Source organism: Scyliorhinus torazame, chromosome 6, assembly GCF_047496885.1.
Source record: "Scyliorhinus torazame isolate Kashiwa2021f chromosome 6, sScyTor2.1, whole genome shotgun sequence".
NCBI classification, from domain to species: domain Eukaryota; kingdom Metazoa; phylum Chordata; class Chondrichthyes; order Carcharhiniformes; family Scyliorhinidae; genus Scyliorhinus; species Scyliorhinus torazame.
This window is the reverse complement of record NC_092712.1, coordinates 197230886-197254541: the sequence shown is the minus strand read 5'-3', so window position 1 is coordinate 197254541 and position 23656 is coordinate 197230886. Positions and strand designations below refer to the sequence as shown.

General features: G+C 46.7%; 1 protein-coding gene across 1 annotated transcript in view; it reads right to left on the bottom strand.

Moving 5' to 3' along the window:
* The window catches only part of stk31 (serine/threonine kinase 31), a 228886-nt gene that overhangs the window by 171173 nt on the left and 34057 nt on the right, over positions 1-23656 (bottom strand). The window contains 2 exon segments of the mRNA XM_072509268.1: positions 1703-1880; positions 7072-7457. Of these exon segments, the coding sequence (XP_072365369.1) occupies positions 1703-1880; positions 7072-7457 (564 nt within the window).

Sequence of the window (23656 nt, the reverse complement as noted above, 5' to 3'; positions counted from 1 at the left end):
TGTTCACCCTTGGCCTACCAAACTTCCTTCCCCCAATAAACCCCCTCAATTCCCTCGCCACTGCCAATACCTTCCCCAAGCTCGACCGATCCAATTTCTGCTCAAGACAGTGTCAAAATCTCTTTCCCCTCCCCTTCAATCTTCAGGTGAGTTTCCTGCAAGAATGCCACATCCGCCTTTAAGCTCCTCAAATGCGCGAACACGCAGGCCCTCTTGGCCAGCCCATTCAACCCTCTCACATTCCATATGATCAGCCTGGTCGGGGGACTCTTCCTCTCTTCCCCCCCCACCCCCACAGTTCAAAAGCCCCTCCCTTCAGAACTCCCCGCTCCCCCACAGAAGAATTCCAACCCCCATCACACTTGCCATCTGCTCACCCCCACTACACTTCCGAGAACTAGCCCACCCAGCTAGCCTGGCAGCCCTCGCCCATGGCGCCTAGCAGCCCTCGCCCATGGCGCCTAGCATCCGACCCCCCACTGATTCCCCTCCCCACACTCAAACACTGTTGGTGCAAACAACAATATCAACCATCAAAGACTCAAACAAAAAGAAACCCCAACCCCCAAATAAGAACAAAGGACAATGCCCCCCAGAGAAAACAAAAAGAGCCCAATGCACTCTCACAACCCTCTCCATCCCCCACAAAACAAAACCCCAACAACGCCCGCCCCGTTCTTTGTCATTGGTTCAGGATTGGTTCTTTGTCAAGGAACCGGTGGAACCGCACCACCATTGCCCTTAGCGGCTCGTTACCCTGCGGCTTCCTCATCAGCACCCTGTGCGCTCGATCCACCTCCAGGGGCCATTCGAAGACCCCCCTCTCCCAACAACTTCTCCAGCATCTTGGCTGCATACAAGCCAGCTCCTGTTCCCTCAATGCCCTCTGGCAACCCCACAATCCTCAGGTTCTGTCTCCGGGAGCGGTTCTCCAGATCTTCCACCTTCTCTTGAAGCCACTTCTAGATACCTCACATCACCCCCATCTCAGCGAAGCCGCTTCTGGATATCTCACATCACCCCCATCTCAGCAGCCAACGAAGTAAGCTGCTCTTCATGCTCCCCCACCGTCTCCACCTTCTGGATTGCCTAGCTTGGAGACTCCAGCCTCAGCTCCACACGGTCTTTTCCCGCTTTTAGCAGATCCACCGTCCTCGCTGGGTCTTCCAGAGACTCCTTTCTCTGCTGGGTGAACTTCTTGTTCAAGAAGTCCACCAGCTGCTCCAAAGAGCACTGAGATGGTAGGGCTGATCCCTTATCCTTCGTCATCTTCCCGTGTCACAGGAAAGGTTTCTCACTCCGACAGCTCCTTTCACTTAAAACCACTTTTGATCCACAAATCCATCCTCTCTACCACTCCTGCATTTTTTTTCCATCAACACATCCACCCGTTAATCGGGGAAAAGACGCAAAAACCCCGCCACAAGTGGGAGCTGCCAAATGTGCGACCACTCACACCATGGACGCCACCAGACGTTCTACACATCCTTAAAATTATACAGTAACAGGTAATACTAGAGCCCAAGTGTTAGTATTTGTTCTTACATTGCAAAAGCTACCTGAAAGCGGAGCCTAAACATTTTTAGAATCAAATTCACACCTGAAAAGACAGTTCATGGAAACTTATAAAACACACAAAAATTTAAACCTTACCAACAAAATTAAATTTTAAACTGATCACATATATTTAACAATAGCTTACGTTCAATTCGTGCTGCTGCAGTTTAATCTGTCCTTCCAATAAATGGCAATTTTGGAGATATTTGGAATTCTTTGCTCTCAATCTTTCATTTTGATCGTCCAGCATTCTTTGGTCATGCTGCATCTTGATCACGTTGAGCTTCTGTCCTGAACGATACTGAATTGATGTTTTTCTCTCCCTCAAAGATGGATTTAAAATAGTTACTGAAATAGCTTTAGATTTCTCTCAAATATCCATTAATTCCGTATGCATTAAAACCTTCAATTTTCATGTTAACTTGTTCAAAACACAGGCAGAAAATGCTCATTTTTATAAACAGTAAAACCATTTTTGCACATATTCCACTGCATGCTTGCCCAACTCCTTTAGAAGCCGAAATTAAAACCCTAAAATCTGTTGTCATCTATTTATGCAGGAAGGACCTCAAAAAATGCATGAAGTCTGCAGGACCCAGAGCTCTGTCCACTGCAAGCAATGGATTCTGCAGTAAGTTCTCCACTTCCCAAACTCGCAACCCTGCCACCTAGAACAAGGGAATCAGGTACATGGGAACATGCCCAGCACTTGCAGATTTGCCCCCAAGTTACACACCATTCTGACTGAGAAATGAACTGCCAGGGTGGCACAGTGGTTAGCACTGCTGTTTCACAGCCCCGAGGTCCCGGGTTCGATCCCGGCTCTGGGTCACTGTCCGTGTGGAGTTTGCACATTCTCCCGTGTTTGCGTTGGTTACGTCCGAGGCACGAGGCACAGCACAAAAGGTGTGTGGAGAGGTTGGAAGCCCTGGAGAATAACTCGAGGAGGAAGAATTTAAGAGTCTTGGGTCTTCCCGAAGGCACAGAAGGGGCGGAAGTCGGGGCATATGTGAGCACGATGCTTCACTCGCTAATGGGATAGGAGGCCACGACGGGCCCTTTGGAGGTGGAGGGAGCTTATTGAGTTCTGGCGCGAAGACCAAAGGCAGGAGAAATACCACGAGCCATAGTGGTGAGGTTTCACCACTACAATGACAGAGAGATGGTTCTAAGATGGGCGAAGAAAACTCGAAGCTGCAGGTGGGAGAACGCGGTGATCCGCGTGTACCAGGATTGGAGTGCGGAGGTGGCGAGGAGGGGGGCAAGTTTCAACCTGGCCAAGGCGGTGCTCCACAAAAAGGTCAAATTTGGAATGTTGCAGCCGGCGAGACTGTGGGTCACACACAAAGGGAAGCACCACTACTTTGAGACGGCAGAAGAGGCGTGGACATTCATTGTGGACGAGAAGCTGGAATAGTCTGGCGAGAGAAAAAGCTTCTGTAATAAAGTGGTGGGGTGATTATGGGACGAAGAAGGGGAAGGGGGGATTTTTTCAATTTTGTAACTTTTCTCTTTTCCCCTCGTTGGGGGGGGGGGGGAAGAGAGAGAGAGAGAGAGAGAGAGAGAGAGAGAGAGAGAGAGAGAGAGAGAGAGAGAGAGCACCGCCGGTGGGATATACGGGTACGTGGGAATCGGGTGAGGAGCTGGGTTAGAAAAGGGGATGGCTAGTCGACATGGGGGGGGGGGGGTAAAGAGCCCCCCAACCCGGTTGATCACGTGGAACGTGAGAGGGCTGAATGGGCCGATTAAAAAGGGCATGGGTACTCGCACACCTAAAGAACTTAAAGGCAGATGTGGTCATGTTGCAGGAGACGCACCTGAAACTGGCAGATCAGGTTATACTACGTAAAGGATGGGTGGGGCAGGTGTTCCATTCGGGCTTAGATGCGAAGAATAGGGGGGTGGCTATTTTAGTGGGGAAACGGGTACTGTTTGAGGCAAAGACCATAGTGGCAGACAGTGGGGGTAGATACGTGATGGTGAGTGGCAGATTGCAAGGGGAGGCGGTGGTTCTGGTGAACGTATACGCCCCGAACTGGGATGATGTAAACTTCATGAAGCGTATCCTGGGGGGGGGGGGGGGGGGGGGGGGACCGGATGGGTTCCCGGTGGAATTTTATAGGAAATACATGGACCTACTGGCCCCGCTTTTGACGAGAACCTTTAATGAGGCCAGGGAAAGGGGGAAGTTGCCCCCGACTATGTCGGAGGCGACGATATCGTTACTCTTAAAGAAGGAAAAAGACCCGCTGCAGTGCGGGTCTTACAGGCCTATTTCCCTCCTGAACGTGGATGCTAAGCTCCTGGCCAAGGTGATGGCGACGAGGATAGAGGATTGTGTTCCGGGGGTGGTCCACGAGGATCAAACTGCGTTCGTTAAGGGGAGACAGCTGAACACGAATATACGGAGGCTGCTAGGGGTGGTGATGATGCCCCCGCCGGAGGGGGAGGCGGAGATAGTGGTGGCGATGGACGCTGAGAAAGCATTTGACAGAGTGGAGTGGGACTACGTATGGGAAGTGTTGAAGAGATTTGGTTTTGGAGAGGGGTTTATTGGATGGGTACAGCTGCTATATAGGGCCCCGGTGGCAAGTGTGATCACGAACAGGCAGAGGTCCGACTACTTCCGTCTTTATAGAGGGACAGGACAGGGGTGTCCCGTCTCCGTTACTGTTTGCACTGGCAATTGAGCCGCTGGCCATAGCACTGAGCGGCTCTAGGAAGTGGAGGGGAGTACTCAGGGGAGGAGAAGAACACCGGGTATCATTGTATGCAGATGACCTATTGCTGTATGTTGCGGACCCAGTGGAGGGGATGCCTGAGATAATGTGGACACTCCGGGAGTTTGGGGAATTTTCGGGGTACAAATTGAATATGGGGAAGAGTGAGTTGTTTGTGGTGCATCCGGGGGAGCAGAGCAGGGGAATAGATGATTTACCGCTGAGGAGGGTAACAAGAGATTTCGGGTACTTAGGGATCCAGATAGCCAGGAACTGGGGAACCCTACATAGGCTTAAGTTAACACGATTGGTGGAACAGATGGAGAAGGATTTCAAGAGATGGGACATGGTGTCCCTGTCACTGGTGGGCAGGGTGCAGGCGGTCAAAATGGTAGTCCTCCCGAGATTTCTTTTTGTGTTCCAGTGCCTCCCGGTGATGGTTACGAGGGCTTTTTTCAAAAAAATTGAGAAGAGTGTTATGAGCTTTGTGTGGACTGGGAAGACTCAGAGAGGGAGGAGGGGGTTTTTGCAACGTAGCAGGGATGGGGAGGGACTGGCACTGCCGAGCTTAAGTGATTATTATTGAGCCGCCAATATCTCAATGGTGTGTAAGTGGATGGGAGAAGGGGAGGGAGCGGCGTGGAAGAGACTGGAAATGGCGTCCTGTAAAGGAACCAGCCTACAAGCATTGGCGACGGCGCCGTTGCCGTTCTCCCCGAATACACAAGTCCAGTGGCAACGCTGAAAATTTGGGGGCAGTGGAGACGGCATAAGGGAATGACAGGTGCCTCGGTGCGGTCCCCGATAAGGAATAATCATAGGTTTGTCCCAGGGGGAATAGATGGGGGATTTAGAACATGGCAGAGAGCAGGGATTGTGCAACTGAGAGATCTGTTCCTAGACGGGACGTTTGCGAGTCTGGGAGCGCTGACGGAAAATTACGGGTTGCCCCAGGGGAATGCATTTCGGTATATGCAATTGAGGGCTTTTGTGAGGCAACAGGTGAGGGAATTTCCGCAGCTCCCGACGCAGGAGATTCAGGAGAGAGTGATTTCGGGGACATGGGTGGGGGATGGTAGGGTGTCAGATATATACAGGGAAATGAGAGACGAGGGGTAGATCATGGTGGATGAGCTGAAAGGAAAATGGGAAGAAGAGCTGGGGGAAGAGATCGAAAAGGGGCTGTGGGCAGATGCCCTACGCAGGGTAAACTCTTCGTCCTCGTGTGCAGGCTTAGCCTGATACAATTCAAGGTCTTGCACAGGGCGCACATGACCGGAGCAAGGCTCAGTAAATTTTTCGGGGTCGAGGATAGGTGCGGGAGATGAGAGAGAAGCCCAGCGAACCACACCCACATGTTTTGGTCATGCTCAGCACTGCATGGGTTCTGGGTGGGGGTGGCAAATGTGCTTTCGAAGGTGGTGGAGGTCCGGATCGAGCCAAGCTGGGGGTTGGCTATATTCGGGGTTGCAGAAGAGCCGGGAGTGCAGGAGGCGAGAGACGCTGATGTTTTGGCCTTTGCGTCCCTAGTAGCCCGGCGAAGGATATTGTTAATGTGGAAGGAAGCTAAACCCCCGGGTGTGGAGGCCTGGATAAACGACATGGCAGGGTTTATAAATCTGGAACGGATAAAGTTCGCACGAAGAGGTTCGGCTCAAGGGTTCACCAGGCGGTGACAACCGTTCATTGACTATCTCGCAAAATATATATTTTTTTAAAAATGAATGAATTTTAAAAAACTTGGTGGAACTGCCATGTTGCTAACTTATGGGATAGGGAAGGAAAGAAATTCCTGTATTTTAGTTACTCCCACTTCCAACTATTAGATTGTCATTTTAAGCATCTCTAAATAGTTAAGAGTTATTCAATTAATCTCATTAGTAAGTCCATTAAAGACAAGATGATCATAAATATTCCTGTGACATCACAGGAAAATCTGTAACATTCAAGTATATGGCACAATCTGATATGTACCATTTTATCACAAATGCAATTGCTGGTTAGAAGATCATAAGAAATAGGAGCAGAAGGCCATTTGGCCCCACGAGCCTGCTCCGCCATTCAATAAGATCATGGTGGATCGGTGTGGCAGTGACTCACCTTTCCTGCCTCGACTCCCTCGTCAAACTAAAATCTGGCCCACTCAGCCTTGAATACATTAAATGACCATCGGCACTACTCTCTTGGGAGAATTCCGAAGTCTAAAAACCCTCAAAAAAGTACCGCACTTTCACATTAAATCGGAGACCCTTTATTTTTAAACTGTGCCCCAGTCCTAGATTCCCCCACAAGGGGAAACATGTTCCCAACATCCATCCTTTTTATCGTCCCGTTTCAATAAGGTTACCTATCATTCTTCTGAGCTTCAATGAGTATAGGCCTAACCTGCGTAACTTTTCCTCATAAGCCCATCCCAGAAATTAGTCAAGTGAACCTTCAGAGCCACAGATTTCTACAAGTCTCTTCCCATTTAAATAACATTCTGCTTTTCGATTCTTCCTGCCAAATTCACAGTAACTTCATTGTAGTGTTAATGTAAGCCTACTTGTGGCACTAAGATTATTACACTGTACTAGTTCACATTTTCCAACATCATACTCCACCTGCTAAATGTTTGCCCACTAACTTAACAGATTTACATCCCTTTGTGCCACCCTCTTCACAACTTGCTTGACCACCTACCTTGTCACCAACAAACTTAAGATACCACACACCCAGGCCCTTCATCCAAGTCATTAAAAAATACTGTAAACCGTTGAGTAAAACAGCACTGTATAAAGTATCTTGTACTTACAAGGCACGCAAAAGGGAATTTTCCTGATCCATCTTTATATCTCTATTTTTATGTTCTACAGTATCTCCTCGGCTCTTTATGTCATTTCCCAGCTGATCATTTGTTGAATTCAGCATACTCTTCACTCTTTGTGACCCACTTGCGAGTCCCTGAAACCTCTCTGCATTCCTACCAGAAATCAGTGGGGCAGAATTACTCCTTATTCGTTCATAGTTGTGCACCGAAGCGTCCTTGCTTTTTTCAGCAAACCCCTTTTCAGTAACTTCTTGAGCAACATCCAGGGCATCACTTAGTGCATCAACCAAATAGGCTCCATCCTGAGCAGCATCTCGGTGACTGACCCGGATTATTTTGTCATTTATCAAACTGGCCAGAAATCTTCTTCCCTTAAGGAGAAAGGAAAGCCATGGATTAGAACACTTAAAATGGATTAACTATCCATTGCTGGATGTCCAGTAAACAAGCAACTAGTGTGCAAGGTTTCACCAGACAGAGGCAAGGGCTTAAAAAAAAGTTTAGAAAGAAATTAATATGAAATCTATTTCTGTAGCAGATACTCATCGTCCTCGTGTGCCTCCCAACCCTATGCAAAAGATTTTCACATTATCCACACCCAATTCCAATAAGGGCCTATTGACATTAAAGGCAGTCTGTTTCTACTAAGAAGCAATCTACATCCTCCTTCATTTATTCAACCCGACAATACCATGACCAAATCGGTCATACCATAACTTCTCTGCTCAAGCAAGAACACCACAATGCCCATTTTATTTTGATGCCATCTTAAATAAACATAATATCTAGACACCCATTATTTCCTAGACAGATGTATTTGATGATTTTAATTTGTCATTCTCTCAGTGTGGGCAAATCCTTATATTATACACATTTATCAGGTGCATCAGTATCTGAAATTGATCATCATCTTGCTTTGTACTTTACATCCAGGTTCACCATAACTTCGACTTCCATGGTTTTATTTTTCGCTGTCTGTTGGCCCCTCCCCTCGAGTTTCAATCCTCTCTCGCTGCATTATTTATGCTCACCAAATTGGTAATTGTCGATTCAGATAAAGACCATCCCATCTATATAGCATCCCCTACTTTAGAATTGTCCCAGTGTCCTTGAAGGAATCTGTAACTCTCCCTTCCAACATGACTATTTTAATCAGTTATCGATTTGCTTAACCTGCCTGGCACGACAGCGGCACGGTGGCGCAGTGGTTGGCATTGCTGCCTCACGGCACCGAGGACCCAGGTTCTATCCCGGTTCTGGGTCACTGTCTGTGTGGAGTTTGCACATTCTCCCCATGTCTGGGTGGGTCTCACCCCCACAACCCAAAGATGTGCAGGGTAGGTGGATTGGCCACGCTAAATTGCCCTTAATTGGAAAAAAGAATTGGGTACACAAATTTATTTTTCAAAAACCTGCCTGGTACAAATGATACCCAGAGTATTTGTTAAGATAACTCTTCTCCAGATCTTGCTCTTTAGTCTCCCTTCTCAAACTGTCTAAGTAGTCCATCTATCCTTGGCATGATTTGTGGCTGGTTAACCTTCTTTTCAGTGCAGAAGTGACATCCAGTGGTCAAACATTAATACTGCTCATTATGCTCCTTTTATAGTTAAACGTATTTATTTTATGAATGTAGGGTTTGACTTGTTCTCAAATTAATAAATCTATCACAGATTTATTAGAGACCATCTGAGCTTACTTGGCGCAAAGAGCGCGAGCTCACTTTAAAAAGAAAATAAGAGTCCGTTCTGGGCAAGAGATTCTGGGTTCCCAGGTGGCAGTGCCAAGGTGCCTGGGTGGCACCAGCAGTGCCAAGGTGCCACCCTGCCTGGATGTCGACCATCCAGAGGCCTCCGATCGTCTGGGAGCCCATCCCTTTCCCCTAGGTACCATTCCACCTGGTCCCAGTTTGTGGGGACCAGTACTGAACAGCGCCCAGCTAGGGTCTCCTCAGAGAGGCCGGTAGAACCCGGACGACCGTTCGATCCTGTAGCAACAGGTTCAAGTGGGTTCTTAAATTCACTTAGCCATGCGAGACTGTGTCCCACCCATTGTGGGCAGGATCCAGATCATGACATTTCACGAGATCTAACCAGATCTCGAGGCCGAACGGCTGTTGGGAATCCCAGGTGAGGCCTCTCCCAGGATCTACCGGCCGCATCTCGTCCCGGTTCTGCGGGACCCGGCCAGTAGATGGTGCCCACAAGTCTTGGTGGCAGAGCACAAAATTAATCATTAATGCAACACAAATTTGGAAGCTTTACTTATTATTTAAACTTGCACTACTATTGCCCTCTTGTTTTTCCATTTCCGAATTTTAAAATGATATTTTATGTAGCACTAACTGTCCTTTCTCAAAAAGTGGTTTCAAGCAGCCTTAGAAGATGGAGGCAGGAGGCAAGTTCATAGAATCATAGAATCCCTACCAGTACAGGTGGAGGCCATTTGGCCCATCAGGTCTGCACCGACACTCTGAAAAAGTATGCTACCTAGGCCCACTCCCTCGCCCTATACCCGTAACCCCACCTAACCTGTACATCTTTAGACACTAAAGGGGCAATTCAGCATGGCCAATCCACCCAACCTGCACATCAAAAGTACTGTGGAAGGAATTAGGAACAGCCAGAGAAAACCCCATGCAGACACGAGAGGAACGTGCAAACTGCACACATGCACTCATTGAATCCAGGTCCCTGGCATTGTGTGACACCACTGTGGACTGTGCCAGAAAGGTCTCATCAATGTGCTCATTGCCGGTGCTGAAATCTGGCTGCCAAGTCGAAGTAAGAAAGTACGTCATGATATTTCCCATAATGTTCTACAAAAAATCACCAGATTCTATTTAATGGTAATAATTGAAGTTCATTCTTATTTTTCCCACTACACTATCTGCCACCTTGAGATAAGCTTTGTTCACTCAAGTTGTATCAAGTCTGTGCTGCTAGGAGCATGGAAGCAGGAGGAGACTATTTGGCGCTTCAAGCCTGCTCCACCATTCAATAAGATCATGACTGGTCTGGTTGTAGTCTCAGCTCCACCCACTATCCTGTCTTCTTCTATAACCCTTGAATCTTTTACCAAACAAAAACCGGTCTCACTCTGCCTTGAATAAATGCAAAGACCTCAGCCTCCACTGCTTTTACACAAGAGAATTCCACACACAACACCCTTTGGGAGAAAAATTTCTCCTCGCCTCAGTTTAAAACTAAGAGCTCTTTCTAAGACAATGTCCCCTAATTTCACTCTCCCCCATAAAAAGGAAATGTCCTTCCGGCATCCCTCTATCATCTCCCCTCAGGATCTTATGTTCCAATAATATCCTCACATTCTTCTAAATTCCAATGGGTTGAACCTCCTCTGAACTGCTTCTCAAGCAATTTTTGATTTTTTAAAATAAGGAGACCAAAAATGCACCAAGAACACCAGATGTGGTCTCACCAAGGCACTGTAAAGCTGTAGTAAAACTTTACTACCTTTATATTCCATTCCTCTTGCAATAAACGCCAACATTCCATTTGCCTTGCGAATCATTTACTGTACCTGCACAGTAACTTTGTGACTCATGTACCAGGATACCTGGATTCCTCCATCACCAGGTTCTACAATCTTTCTCCATTTAAACAGTATACTGTTTTCTATTCTTCCTGCCAAAACAATGGTAAACAGTCACTGTTCCACTTTCTTCTTCACCCAGGAGGCTGCTGAACATCATGAAATTCTCCAACTTTGGGGGGGGGGAATGCTCAGTTCGAGCAGGCAACCAACAATCCGCTGGCGAGTGCCCCAGCGGCCCATAATTCACCCATACCCACCATCACAGCTTCCGAAGTCAGATAGGCCTTCCTGAAAGTGAAACCCTCGGAAGGCGAAGGGATCCCTGGTCGCGCACTCAGAGCCTGCGCGGACCAGCTGGCAGAGGTATTCACGGACATCTTTAACCTGTCACTACTCCACTCCGAGGTGCCCACCTGCTTCAAGAAGACCACCATCATACCGGTACCAAAGAAGAACCAGGCAACGTGCCTCAATGACTACCGACCAGTGGCCCTGACTTCAGTCGTAATGAAGTGCTTCGAGACGTTGATCATGAAGCGCATCACCTCCATACTCCCAGAACGCCTTGATCCACTGCAATTCGCATACCGCTGCAACCGGTCCACATCAGACACCATTTCCCTGGCCCTACACTCATCCCTAGAGCATCTCGAAAACAAGGACTCCTACATTAGACTCCTATTTATTGACTACAGCTCCGCCTTTCACACCATAATCCCAGCCAAGCGCATATCAAAGCTCGAAAACCTAGCACTTGGCTCCCCACTCTGCAACTGGATCCTCGATTTTCTGACCAACCGACCACAATCAGTAAGAATGAACAACAACACCTCATCCACAATAGTCCTCAACACCGGCGCCCCGCAAGGCTGCGTACTTAGCCCCCTACTCTACACCCTGTACACACACGACTGCGTGGCAAAACTTGGTTCCAACTCCATCTACAAGTTTGCTGACGATACGACCATAGTGGGCCGGATCTCGAATAACGATGAGTCCGAATACAGGAGGGAGATAGAGAACCTAGTGGAGTGGTGTAGCGACAACAATCTCTCCCTCAATGCCAGCAAATCTAAAGAGCTGGTAATGGACTTCAGGAAGCAAAGTACTGTACACACCCGTCAGCATCAACGGGGCCGAGATGGAGATGGTTAGCAGTTTCAAATCCCTAGGGGTGCACATCCCCAAAAATCTGTCCTGGTCCACCCACGTCAACGCTACCACCAAAAAGCACAACAGCGCCTATACTTCCTCAGGAAACTAAGGAAATTCGGCATGTCCACATTAACCCTTACCAACTTTTACAGATGCACCATAGAAAGCATCCTATCAGGCTGCATCACAGCCTGGTATGGCAACTGCTCGGCCCAGGACTGCAAGAAACTTGAGAGTCGTGAACACCGCCCAGTCCATCACACGAACCTGCCTCCCATCCATTGACTCCATCTACACCTCCCGCTTCCTGGGGAAAGCGGGCAGTATAATCAAAGATCCCTCCCACCCGGCTTACTCACTCTTCCAACTTCTTCCATCAGGCAGGAGATACAGAAGTCTGAGAACACGCACGAACAGACTCAAAAACAGCTTCTTGTCACCAGACTCCTAAATGACCCTCTCATGGACTGACTTCATTAACACTACACCCTGTATGCTTCATCTGATGCCTGTGCTTATGTAGTTGCATTGTATATCTTGTGTCGCCCTATTATGTATTTTCTTTTATTCCCTTTTCTTCTCATGTACTTAATAATCTGTTGAGCTGCTCGCAGAAAAATACTTTTCACTGTACCTCAGTACACGTGACAATAAACAAATCCAATCCAATCCAATAACCTGTCAAAAGGATAATGGACATCGAGATTTTCCCTCCCATCAATGACTTCATATCTATATTAAGTTTCATATGTGCATTCAGCACTCTTCTCAGAAGGTAAACAGGATTTGCAACATTAAAACGGCACAATTCCCCGTCATGACTGCAGTTATCATTTTAGCAGAATTTTCTATTTTAAAGCACAGCAAAAATAAACAATTTCTGACACACAAACAGATTAGCAATACCACCAGATGGCACTGTACAGCTTCCCTATGCTTCAGCGCTACCCAATATATTTCTCGGCCCCTCTTATCGTTATTCCACAGAATTGAGACGGCTTTTTTTTCTTTGAAAATGTAATTTTTTGTTCTCTCCTTCCTACTGTCTTAAACCCGAATCTACCCTCAATCATGCTTTCTTTACCTCTAGACAGGACAATTCTAACACATGCCTGGCTCGACTCTCACATTCTACCCTCGGTAAACTGGAGGTCACACTAAACTGTGCTACCTAGGTCTTAGCTCGCACAATATTCCAACCCCATCACCCATGTGTTCACTGACCTACACTCGAATCCCAGTCAAGCAACATCTTAGAACATAGAACATAGAACAATACAGCGCAGTACAGGCCCTTCAGCCCACGATGTTGCACCGAAACAAAAGCCATCTAACCTACACTATGCCATTATCATCCATATGTTTATCCAATAAACTTTTAAATGCCCTCAATGTTGGCGAGTTCACTACTGTAGCAGGTAGGGCATTCCACGGCCTCACTACTCTTTGCGTAAAGAACCTACCTCTGACCTATATCTATTACCCCTCAGTTTAAAGTTATGTCCCCTCGTGCCAGCCATTTCAATCCGCGGGAGAAGGCTCTCACTGTCCACCCTATCCAAGCCCCTGATCATTTTGTATGCCTCTATTAAGTCTCCTCTTAACCTTCTTCTCTCCAACGAAAACAACCTCAAGTCCATCAGCCTTTCCTCATAAGATTTTCCCTCCATACCAGGCAACATCCTGGTAAATCTCCTCTGCACCCGCTCCAAAGCCTCCACGTCCTTCCTATAATGCGGTGACCAGAACTGTACGCAATACTCCAAATGCGGCCGTACCAGAGTTCTGTACAGCTGCAACATGACCTCCCGACTCTGGAACTCAATCCCTCTACCAATAAAGGCCAACACTCCATAGGCCTTCTTCACAACCCTATCAACCTGGGTGGCAACTTTCAGGGATCTATGTACATGGATACCTAGATCCCTCTGCTCATCCACACTTTCAAGAACTTTACCATTAGCCAAATATTCCGCATTCCTGTTATTCCTTCCAAAGTGAATCACCTCACACTTCTCTACATTAAACTCCATTTGCCACCTCTCAGCCCAGCTCTGCAGCTTATCTATATCCCTCTGTAACCTGCTACATCCTTCCACACTATCGACAACACCACCGACTTTAGTATCGTCTGCAAATTTACTCACCCACCCTTCTGCGCCTTTCTCTAGGTCATTGATAAAAATGACAAACAGCAACGGCCCCAGAACAGATCCTTGTGGTACTCCACTTGTGACTGTACTCCATTCTGAACATTTCCCATCAACCACCACCCTCTGTCTTCTTTCAGCTAGCCAATTTCTGATCCACATCTCTAAATCACCCTCAATCCCCAGCCTCCGTATTTTCTGCAATAGCCTACCGTGGGGAACCTTATCAAACGCTTTGCTGAAATCCATATACACCACATCAACTGCTCTACCCTCATCTACCTGTTCAGTCACCTTCTCAAAGAACTCGATAAGGTTTGTGAGGCATGACCTACCCTTCACAAAGCCATGCTGACTATCCCTGATCATATTATTCCTATCTAGATGATTATAAATCTTGTCTCTTATAATCCCCTCCAAGACTTTACCCACTACAGACGCGAGGCTCACCGGTCTATAGTTGCCAGGGTTGTCTCTGCTCCCCTTTTTGAACAAAGGGACCACATTTGCTGTCCTCTGGCACTATTCCTGTAGCCAATGATGACATAAAAATCAAAGCCAAAGGTCCAGCAATCTCTTCCCTGGCCTCCCAGAGAATCCTAGGATAAATCCCATCAGGTCCCGGGGACTTATCTATTTTCAGCCTGTCCAGAATTGCCAATACCTCTTCCCTACGTACCTCAATGCCATCTATTCTATTAGCCTGGGGCTCAGCATTCTCCTCCACAACATTATCTTTTTCCTGAGTGAATACTGACGAAAAATATTCATTTAGTATCTCGCCTATCTCTTCAGACTCCACACACAATTTCCCATTCCTGTCCTTGACTGGTCCTACTCTTTCCCTAGTCATTTGCTTATTCCTGACATACCTATAGAAAGCTTTTGGGTTTTCCTTGATTCTTCCTGCCAAATACTTCTCACGTCCCCTCCTTGCTCGTCTTAGCTCTCTCTTTAGATCCTTCCTCACTACCTTGTAACTATCCATCGCCCCAACTGAAACTTCACACCTCATCTTCACATAGGCCTCCTTCTTCCTCTTAACAAGAGATTCCACTTCCTTGGTAAACCACGGTTCCCTCGCTCGACGCCTTCCTCCCTGCCTGACCGGTACATACTTATCAAGAACACGCAGTAGCTGATCCTTGAACAAGCCCCACTTATCCAGTGTGCCCAACACTTGCAGCCTACTTCTCCACCTTATCCCGCCCAAGTAACGTCTAATGGCATCATAATTGCCCTTCCCCCAGCTATAACTCTTGCACTGCGGTGTATACTTATCCCTTTCCATCATTAACGTAAACGTCACCGAATTGTGGTCACTGTCCCCAAAGTGCTCTCCTACCTCCAAATCCAACACCTGGCCTGGTTCATTACCCAAAACCAAATCCAACGTGGCCTCGCCTCTTGTTGGCCTGTCAACATATTGTTTCAGGAAACCCTCCTGCACACACTGTACAAAAAACGACCCATCTATTGTACTCGAACTATAACTTTTCCAGTCAATATTTGGAAAGTTAAAGTCTCCCATAATAACTACCCTGTTACTTTCGCTCTTATCCAGAATCATCTTCGCCATCCTTTCCTCTACATCCCTAGAACTATTAGGAGGCCTATAAAAAACTCCCAACAGGGTGACCTCTCCTTTCCTGTTTCTAACTTCAGCCCATACTACCTCGGAAGAAGAGTCCCCATCTAGCATCCTCTCCCGCCACCGTAATACTGCTCTTGACGAGCAGCACCACACTTCCCCCTCTTTTGCCTCCTTCTCGGAGCTTACTAAAACACCTAAACCCCGGAACCTGCAACATCCATTCCTGTCCCTGCTCTATCCATGTCTCCGAAATGGCCACAACATCGAAGTCCCAGGTACCAACCCATGCTGCCAGTTCCCCTACCTTGTTTCGTATACTCCCGGCATTGAAGTAGACACACTTCAAACCACCTACCTGAACACTGGCCCCCTCCTGCGACGTCAAATCTGTGCTCCTGACCTCTATACTCTCATTCTCCCTGACCCTAAAACTACAATCCAGGTTCCCATTTTAAAATTCCCATTCTGGTTTTGCAATCGCTCCATGACCTCGTCCATCCTATCTGTTATGTCCCCAGTCCCCAACTCTCCTGGCTATCTGCACTCCTCCGATTCTGACCTCATGTGTATCCATGACTTTAATTGCTTCAGCACTGATGGCTAGGTTGCCTAGGTCACAAGCTCTGGAATTCCTTCCTTACTCCTACCCGCCTCTCTACCTACATCTGCACCTTCAAGAGACTGCTTAAAACTCACAACTTCGGCCAAGCTTTTGGTCATCTGACTTAATGTCTCCTTATTTGGCTCAGTGTCATACCGTGCATTGTAATGCTTCTGTGAAGCAAGACAGCTTATTACAGCAAAGGCACTAAAAGTTGTTACTACAAGTTTTCCTGTTCACCACTCGACTTCTTTTCAACCCGCATGCTCCATATCTGGTGCCCAGGTATGTCCTGTACACGTGAAAGGACAAATTCAACCTGGCCAATTACTGCCCCATCAGTCTACTCTTGATCATCATCAAAGTGATGGAAGTTTTCGTTGTCAGTGCTTTCAATTGGCACTTACATAACAAGAACCGGCTCACCGACACTCAGTTTGGGTTCTGCCAAGGTCACTCAGCTCCTGACCTCATTACAGCCTTGGTTCAAACAGGGACAAAAGAGCTGAAATCAAGAGGGGAGATGGGAGGGACTGTGCTTGACATTAAGGCAGCATTTGATCGGGTATGGCATCAAGGGCCCCGAGCAAAACTGGAATCATTGGGAATGAGAGTAAAAACTCTCCCACTGGTTGAAGATATACCGAACACAAAGAAAGATGATGTGGTTGTTGGAGGTCAATCATCTCAGCTCCAGGACATTATTGCAAGAGTTCCTCGGGGTAGTCCCAGGCCCAAATATCTTCAGCTGCTTCATGAACGACCTTCCCTCCATCATAAGATCAAAAGTGGGACTGTTCGCTGATGATGGCTTAATGTTCAGAACCATCCACGACTCCTCCGATACCCGAGCAGTCCGAAAGATCTGGACAACCTTCCGGCTTGGACTGACAAATGACAACTAGCATTCATGCTGCACAAGTGCCAGGCAGTGACCATTTTGAACATGAGAGAATCCAAACATCTCCCCACGACATTCAATAGCATTATCATCGCAGAATCCCCACTATCAAGATCCTCGGACTTACCATTGACCAGAAACTGAACTGGGCCAGCCACATAAATACTGCGGTTACAAGAACAGGTCAGAGACTGGGATTCCTGCAGCTAGTAACTGATCTCCTGACTCCACAAAGCCTATCAACCATCTACAGGACTCAAGTCGGAGGTGTGATGGAATACTCTCCACTTGCCTGGATGAGTGCAACTCCAACCGCCAAGAAGCTCAACAAAACAGAGTACAAAGTAGTCTGCTTGATTGGCACCCCATCCACAATATTCACTCCCTCCATCACCAACATACAGTCGCAGCAGTGCACACCATCCACAAGACGCACTGCAGGAACTCACAAGGCTCCTTCGACAGCAACATCTAAACTCGGTGACTTCTGTCACCTAGAAGATCAAGGGCAGCAGATGCATGGAAGCACCACCACCACCTGGAAGCTCCCCCCCCTCCCCCCAAGCCACTCACCATCCTGATTTGGAACTATAATGCCATTCCTTCACTGTCACTGGATCAAAATCCAGGAATTCCCTTCCTAACAGCTCTGTGGGTGTACCTACATCACATGGACTGCAGTGGTTCAAGCTGACTCACAACTATCTTAAAGGGCAATGAATGTTGTCTAGCCAGCGATGCCCACAACGCTGGAAAGAACGCCCCCGCAAGACAACGCGGCCCTTCAATGAGATCATAGTGAATTAAATTCTAACAAAACTTACTTGCCTAAAATCTACTGAACTCAGATTTACAAATAATGTTAGCATTTACTGCTTTTTGTGGGAGAGCATTCCAGTCTCCCAGCTTATACATGAAAATGCATTTCCTAACTACTCTCCTGAAAGACACAACTCTGATTTCAAGGATCTAACCCCTGGTCCTAGGCTTTACCACCAGCAAAAAAAAAGTTCATTTTTATCTACCCTGTTTTTTGGGTTTTTTTTTTTTAAATATATTTTATTGAAATTTTTTTCCAAACAACAATTTTTCCCTCTTACAAAGCAAACGAAACAATAACAAAACAGAAATTTTTAACAATACACAAGTAACAAAACCCCATTATCTATTGACCTAAACTAAACTAAACCCCCCCTCCCCCCTCCTTCCCCCTGGGCTGCTGCTGGTCATCTATCTCCCCTCTAACGTTCCCCTAGGTAGTCGAGAAATGGCTGCCACCGCCTGGTGAACCCTTGAGCCGATCCTCTCAGGGCAAACTTTATCTGCTCCAGTTTAATGAACCCCGCCATATCATTTACCCAGGCCTCCAGTCCGGGGGGTTTCGCCTCCTTCCACACGAGTAGGATCCTGCGCCGGGCTACTAGGGACGCAAAGGCCACGACATCGGCCTCTTTCGCCTCCTGCACTCCCGGCTCTTCCGCAACTCCAAATAGAGCTAACCCCCAGCCTGGTTTGACCCGGGCCTTCACCACCTGCAAAGTCACTCCCTTCCAATACCCTTCCAGTGCCGGGCACGCCCAAAACATATGTGCGTGGTTTGCCGGGCTCCCGCCGCACCTCCCACATCTGTCCTCCACTCCAAAGAACCTGCTCAATCTTGCCCCCGTTATGTGTGCTCTATGTAGCACCTTAAATTGAATCAGGCTAAGCCTGGCGCATGAGGAAGAGGAATTTACCCTGCTTAGGGCATCAGCCCACATACCCTCCTCTATCTCCTCCCCTAATTCTTCTTCCCACTTTCCTTTTAGTTCGCCCACCGACTCCTCCCCCTCTTCCCTCATCTCTCTGTAAATCTCTGACACCTTGCCCTCTCCGAGCCACACCCCTGAAAGCACCCTGTCCTGAATCCCGTGTGTCGGGAGCAACGGAAATTCCCTCACCTGTTGTCTAGTAAACGCCCTCACCTGCATATATCTCAAGAAATTTCCCCGGGGCAACTTATACTTTTCCTCCAATGCTCCCAAGCTCGCAAAGGTCCCATCTATAAATAAATCTCCCACCTTCCTAATTCCCAACTGGTACCAGCTCTGAAATCCTCCATCCATTCTTCCTGGGGCGAACCTATGGTTGTTCCTGATAGGGGACCCCACCAGGGCTCCCCGCACCACTCTCTGTCGCCTCCACTGTCCCCAGATATTCAGTGTTGCCGCCACCACCGGGTTCGTGGTAAACTTTTTAGGTGAGAACGGTAGCGGCGCCATCACCAGCACCTCTAAACTCGTCCCTTTGCAGGACTTTCTCTCCAGTCTTTTCCACGCCGCTCCCTCACCCTCCATCATCCATCTACGTATCATTGCCACATTGGCGGCCCAATAGTAATCGCCCAAGTTCGGTAGTGCCAGTCCTCCTCTGTCCCTACTACGCTGAAGGAACCCCCTCCTTACTCTCGGAACTTTCCCTGCCCACACGAAGCTCGTGATGCTCCTATCTATTTTATTAAAAAAGGTCTTGGTGATTAGTATAGGGAGACATTGAAATACAAATAAGAACCTCGGGAGGACCATCATCTTAATTGCTTGCACCCTGCCCGCCAGCGATAGAGGCTGCATGTCCCACCTCTTGAAGTCCTCCTCCATTTGTTCTACCAGCCGTGTCAGATTAAGTCTGTGCAAGGTTCCCCAGCTCCTAGCAATCTGAATCCCCAGGTATCGGAAGTTTCTTTCCACTTTCCTTAGCGGTAAGCCTTCTATCTCTCTACTCTGGTCCCCTGGATGTATCACAAATAATTCACTCTTCCCCATGTTTAGCCTATACCCCAAGAAATCCCCGAACTCCCTCAACATTCGCATAACCTCTATCATCCCCCCCGCTGGGTCCGACACGTATAACAATAGGTCATCTGCGTATAACGAGACTCGGTGTTCTTCTCCCCCTCTAATCACCCCTCTCCATTTCCTGGAGTCTCTCAACGCCATGGCCAGGAGGTTCAATTGCCAACGCGAACAACAATGGAGACAGCAGGCATCCCTGTCTTGTTCCCCTATATAATCGGAAATACTCCGATCTTTGTTGACCTGTAACTACGCTTGCCGTTGGAGCCCCATAAAGAAGTCTAACCCAGCTAATAAACCCGTTCCCAAACCCAAACTTCCTCAACACTTCCCATAAATAATCCCACTCCACCCTATTTATCTACCCTGTTAATAATTCTTTTAAAAATCAAGTACCTCATTCAAATCACCTTTTAAACTTTTGTATTCTAGGGAATCTAAGTGTAATGCATGTAATGTCTCCTCAATTTAAACTTGAAGCCTTGTTAATATTCTGGTAAATCTGCATTACACTCTTTCCAAAGCCATTGTACACCTTCTCTGGCATGGTGTCAGAACTGTGCACTTCAGATAGGGTCTAACAGAGATTTGCAGAGCTGCAGCAAAACATTCTCCACTTTATAATTTAGCCATCCAGAAACAAGGGCTATCAATCCATTAGTCTTTTATACCTCACATTTAGTGGCATTTTAGTGACCTGAGTGCATAGGTCCCCAAAATCACTTTGGACCTGTATTGAGCCTAACCTATCACCATTAAAAGTATTAATTTCTCAAGTAATCAATGTTTCTTTGTAATGTTATACTTTTATGATGCACCCATGTTATGTCATTGGCAATCTTGTATGTCGGGTCCAGGAGCAGAGAGATTGCACAAATTATTGAAGATAGCAGTTTGTAAGGCATGCAGGATCCTAAGCTTTGTAAACATACAAGAGTACAAAAGCAAGGATGCCCAAAATAAACTTCCATAAAACACTGATTCAACCTCATCTAGAGAACTGCGTCCAATTGAGCTCCACCCAGTCATGTTAGGTACACTGGTCTAACACTGGCTGCAACTGAATGCAGCTTTAATCAGAAGGATGCTCCAGACCTTGAAGTTAGTTCAATCAGGTTTATTGAACTAATAGCACAGTTCTGTGAGTTCGACTCTCTGCTAACTTAAGTGTGGTTACTCTGTCTGACTGAACCAGACTAGCTCTTAGCCACGTGCTGGAGGTGTGAGATTGTAACAACACCCTTGACTGACTCTCTAGATGTTCATCAGTGAAAAGAGGCGGAGTGTGAGTGCCTCGTGTCTTTTATATTCAGATCTCACCAGAGTGTCCTGCCTGCTTATTGGTCATGTCCTGTTCTCTGTGTCCATTAGCTGCTTGTCTGTATATCATTGTGTGTGTGTGTGTGTGCCTGCATATCGTGACACACCCCTTAGGAAATATATGCAAGCATTAGCGAGGGTGTAGAAACGATTCACAAGAATGGTTATAGGGATGAGTACATTCAATTATGTGGATAAGATTGGAGAAGCTGGAGCTGCTGTTCTTGGAGAAGAGAAGGTGGAGAGAAGATGTTAGAGATATTCAAACTCATGAGGACACAGTAGATAGGGAGAAACTGTTCCCTTTGGTAGAAGGATTGAAAACCAGAGGACATTGATTTAAGGTGACTGGTTAAAAAAAAAAGCAATGGTGATATTAGGATAAACATGTTTTTAAGCAGCAAATGTTTAGGCTCTGCGATACACTGCCTATGTATGTGGTGGAGGAAGATTCAATTGTGGTTTTCAGAACAGAATTGGATAATAATCTGAAGAGAAAATATTTTCAGGGGTACAGGTAAAAGGTGGGGGAATGGCACATGGGGAGCTGTTCTCGCAGAGAGCCAGCACAGACACAATGAACTGAATGGCCTCCTTCTATATCCATTCTATGGTATGGCTCCTGTTGTATTATTTGAAGTCATTAATACAGCGACGAGCTTAGGCCCCAGCAAAGATGGACACCGATAATCATTTCCTTCCAATTCTCTATTCATATCCCAACTTCCTGTCTTTTACCACTGCACTAATGTCGTATCAAGGTCAATAATTTGCCTTCAATTCCATTAGTTTTCATTTTATTTAAGTCTCTTAAGTTCAATCTGGTATTAATCAGCATGGTTAAATCTAAGGAAGGAAAATAATTTCTAAACAAGTGGCATATACATTTCTCAGCATAGCTGAAATTGTTGTCACTGAAAACAAAACAGAAACAGGTTAACAATGCAGAGAACAGAAAATCCCAGGCAATGGGAAGAAAAAGCAAATGAGTGCAGCTGAGGAACAAGTGCAATCGTACGAGTCTGGTGAGTGGTGGAAGCAGGTGTTAGTTTCCTTTTGGCTTTTTCTACCTTTCTAACGCTGTAGAATTTTTTTTAAACTCTATTATAGAGAACAGAGATAGCTAATAAGTGGTTACGGTCTGTTCCAGTCCCAAGGTTTAAAATAGTATACGAACAGGTGGTAATGTTAATAAAAATATTTGAAAAATCAATACAAATAATTGAAGAATATTAATTCATTCATTCATTAAAACACATTAAGGATGAGAGGACAGTTGATGTCTCATGGCTGCACCATATAGGAGCCACCGGATGCCAGGGTGGTCAGGTGTTTGTGACTCGAGGAGCTTTGACTCAGTCATTGACCAGGAGGCTAAGCTGCAGACACTGTGACACATCAGTGAGGGAGAAAGTTACCAGGATATTTTGTACTAGGAGGTAGTCACACCACTTAGGAGAGGGTCTTCTGACTTGGTCAGTGGTTAGGGACAGGACGGTGTGACTGTGAGTGAGGCAGGCAAGGGGACCCAGAGGGCAGGAGTGTCTGCCTCTTTAAATGTCCAATAGGTTGGAGGTGCTCTCAGCTTGTTTGGATGAGAGTGGTGATGAGTAAACTGACCATGGCATAGGAAACCATTTAAGTGGGGGGAGCAAAGCTAATGCAATGGAAGTAGGGGGACAGTGTATTGAAGGGAATTGACACTTCTCTGCAACGAACAGCGAGAGTCCAGACAGCCGTGTTGCCTACCTGGTGCCAGGGTTTGGGACATCGGCTCAGGGCTGAAGGGGAACTTGTATTGGAGAGGGAAGGATACAGATGTTGTGGTCCATATAGGTACCAACAACATAGGTAGAACTAGGAAGGAGGTTCTGCATTGAGTATGAGGATCCAGGGGCTCAACTAAAAAGTAGAACCTCAAAAAGATTGTAATCTCCGAATTATTAACTGAGCCACATTCAAATTGTTGGAGTGTACATAAGATTAGCAAGTTGAATACGTGGTTCAATGACTGGTGTGGGAGAAGGGAATTCCAGTTTGTGGAGCACTGGCATCAGTACTGGGGAAAGTTGTTGAAGTACCATTGGGACGATCGACACCTGGACCATGCTGGGACTAGTGATCTTGCAAACAACATAACTATGCAAGTAGGGTGGGTTTTAAACTAAATAGTTGGAGAAAGGGGTCAAATATGGGCAGACACAGTAAATCAAAGAGGAAAGACAAAGGAAGAGAGGAAGATATTAATTTGGGAAATGGTAAACAGACCATGACAGGAAGGGACAGTGATTACAAGTCTAAAAGCAGATAAGGCTAAAGGTTACGAAAATAGTAAAAAAGGACAAAACATAAGGCTCTGCATCTGATAACACGTAGCATTCAAAACAAAACAGATGAACTGGTAGTAATCTCTATTTGCACCAAGTACAATCTAATAACCATTACAGGGAGACAGCGGCAGAT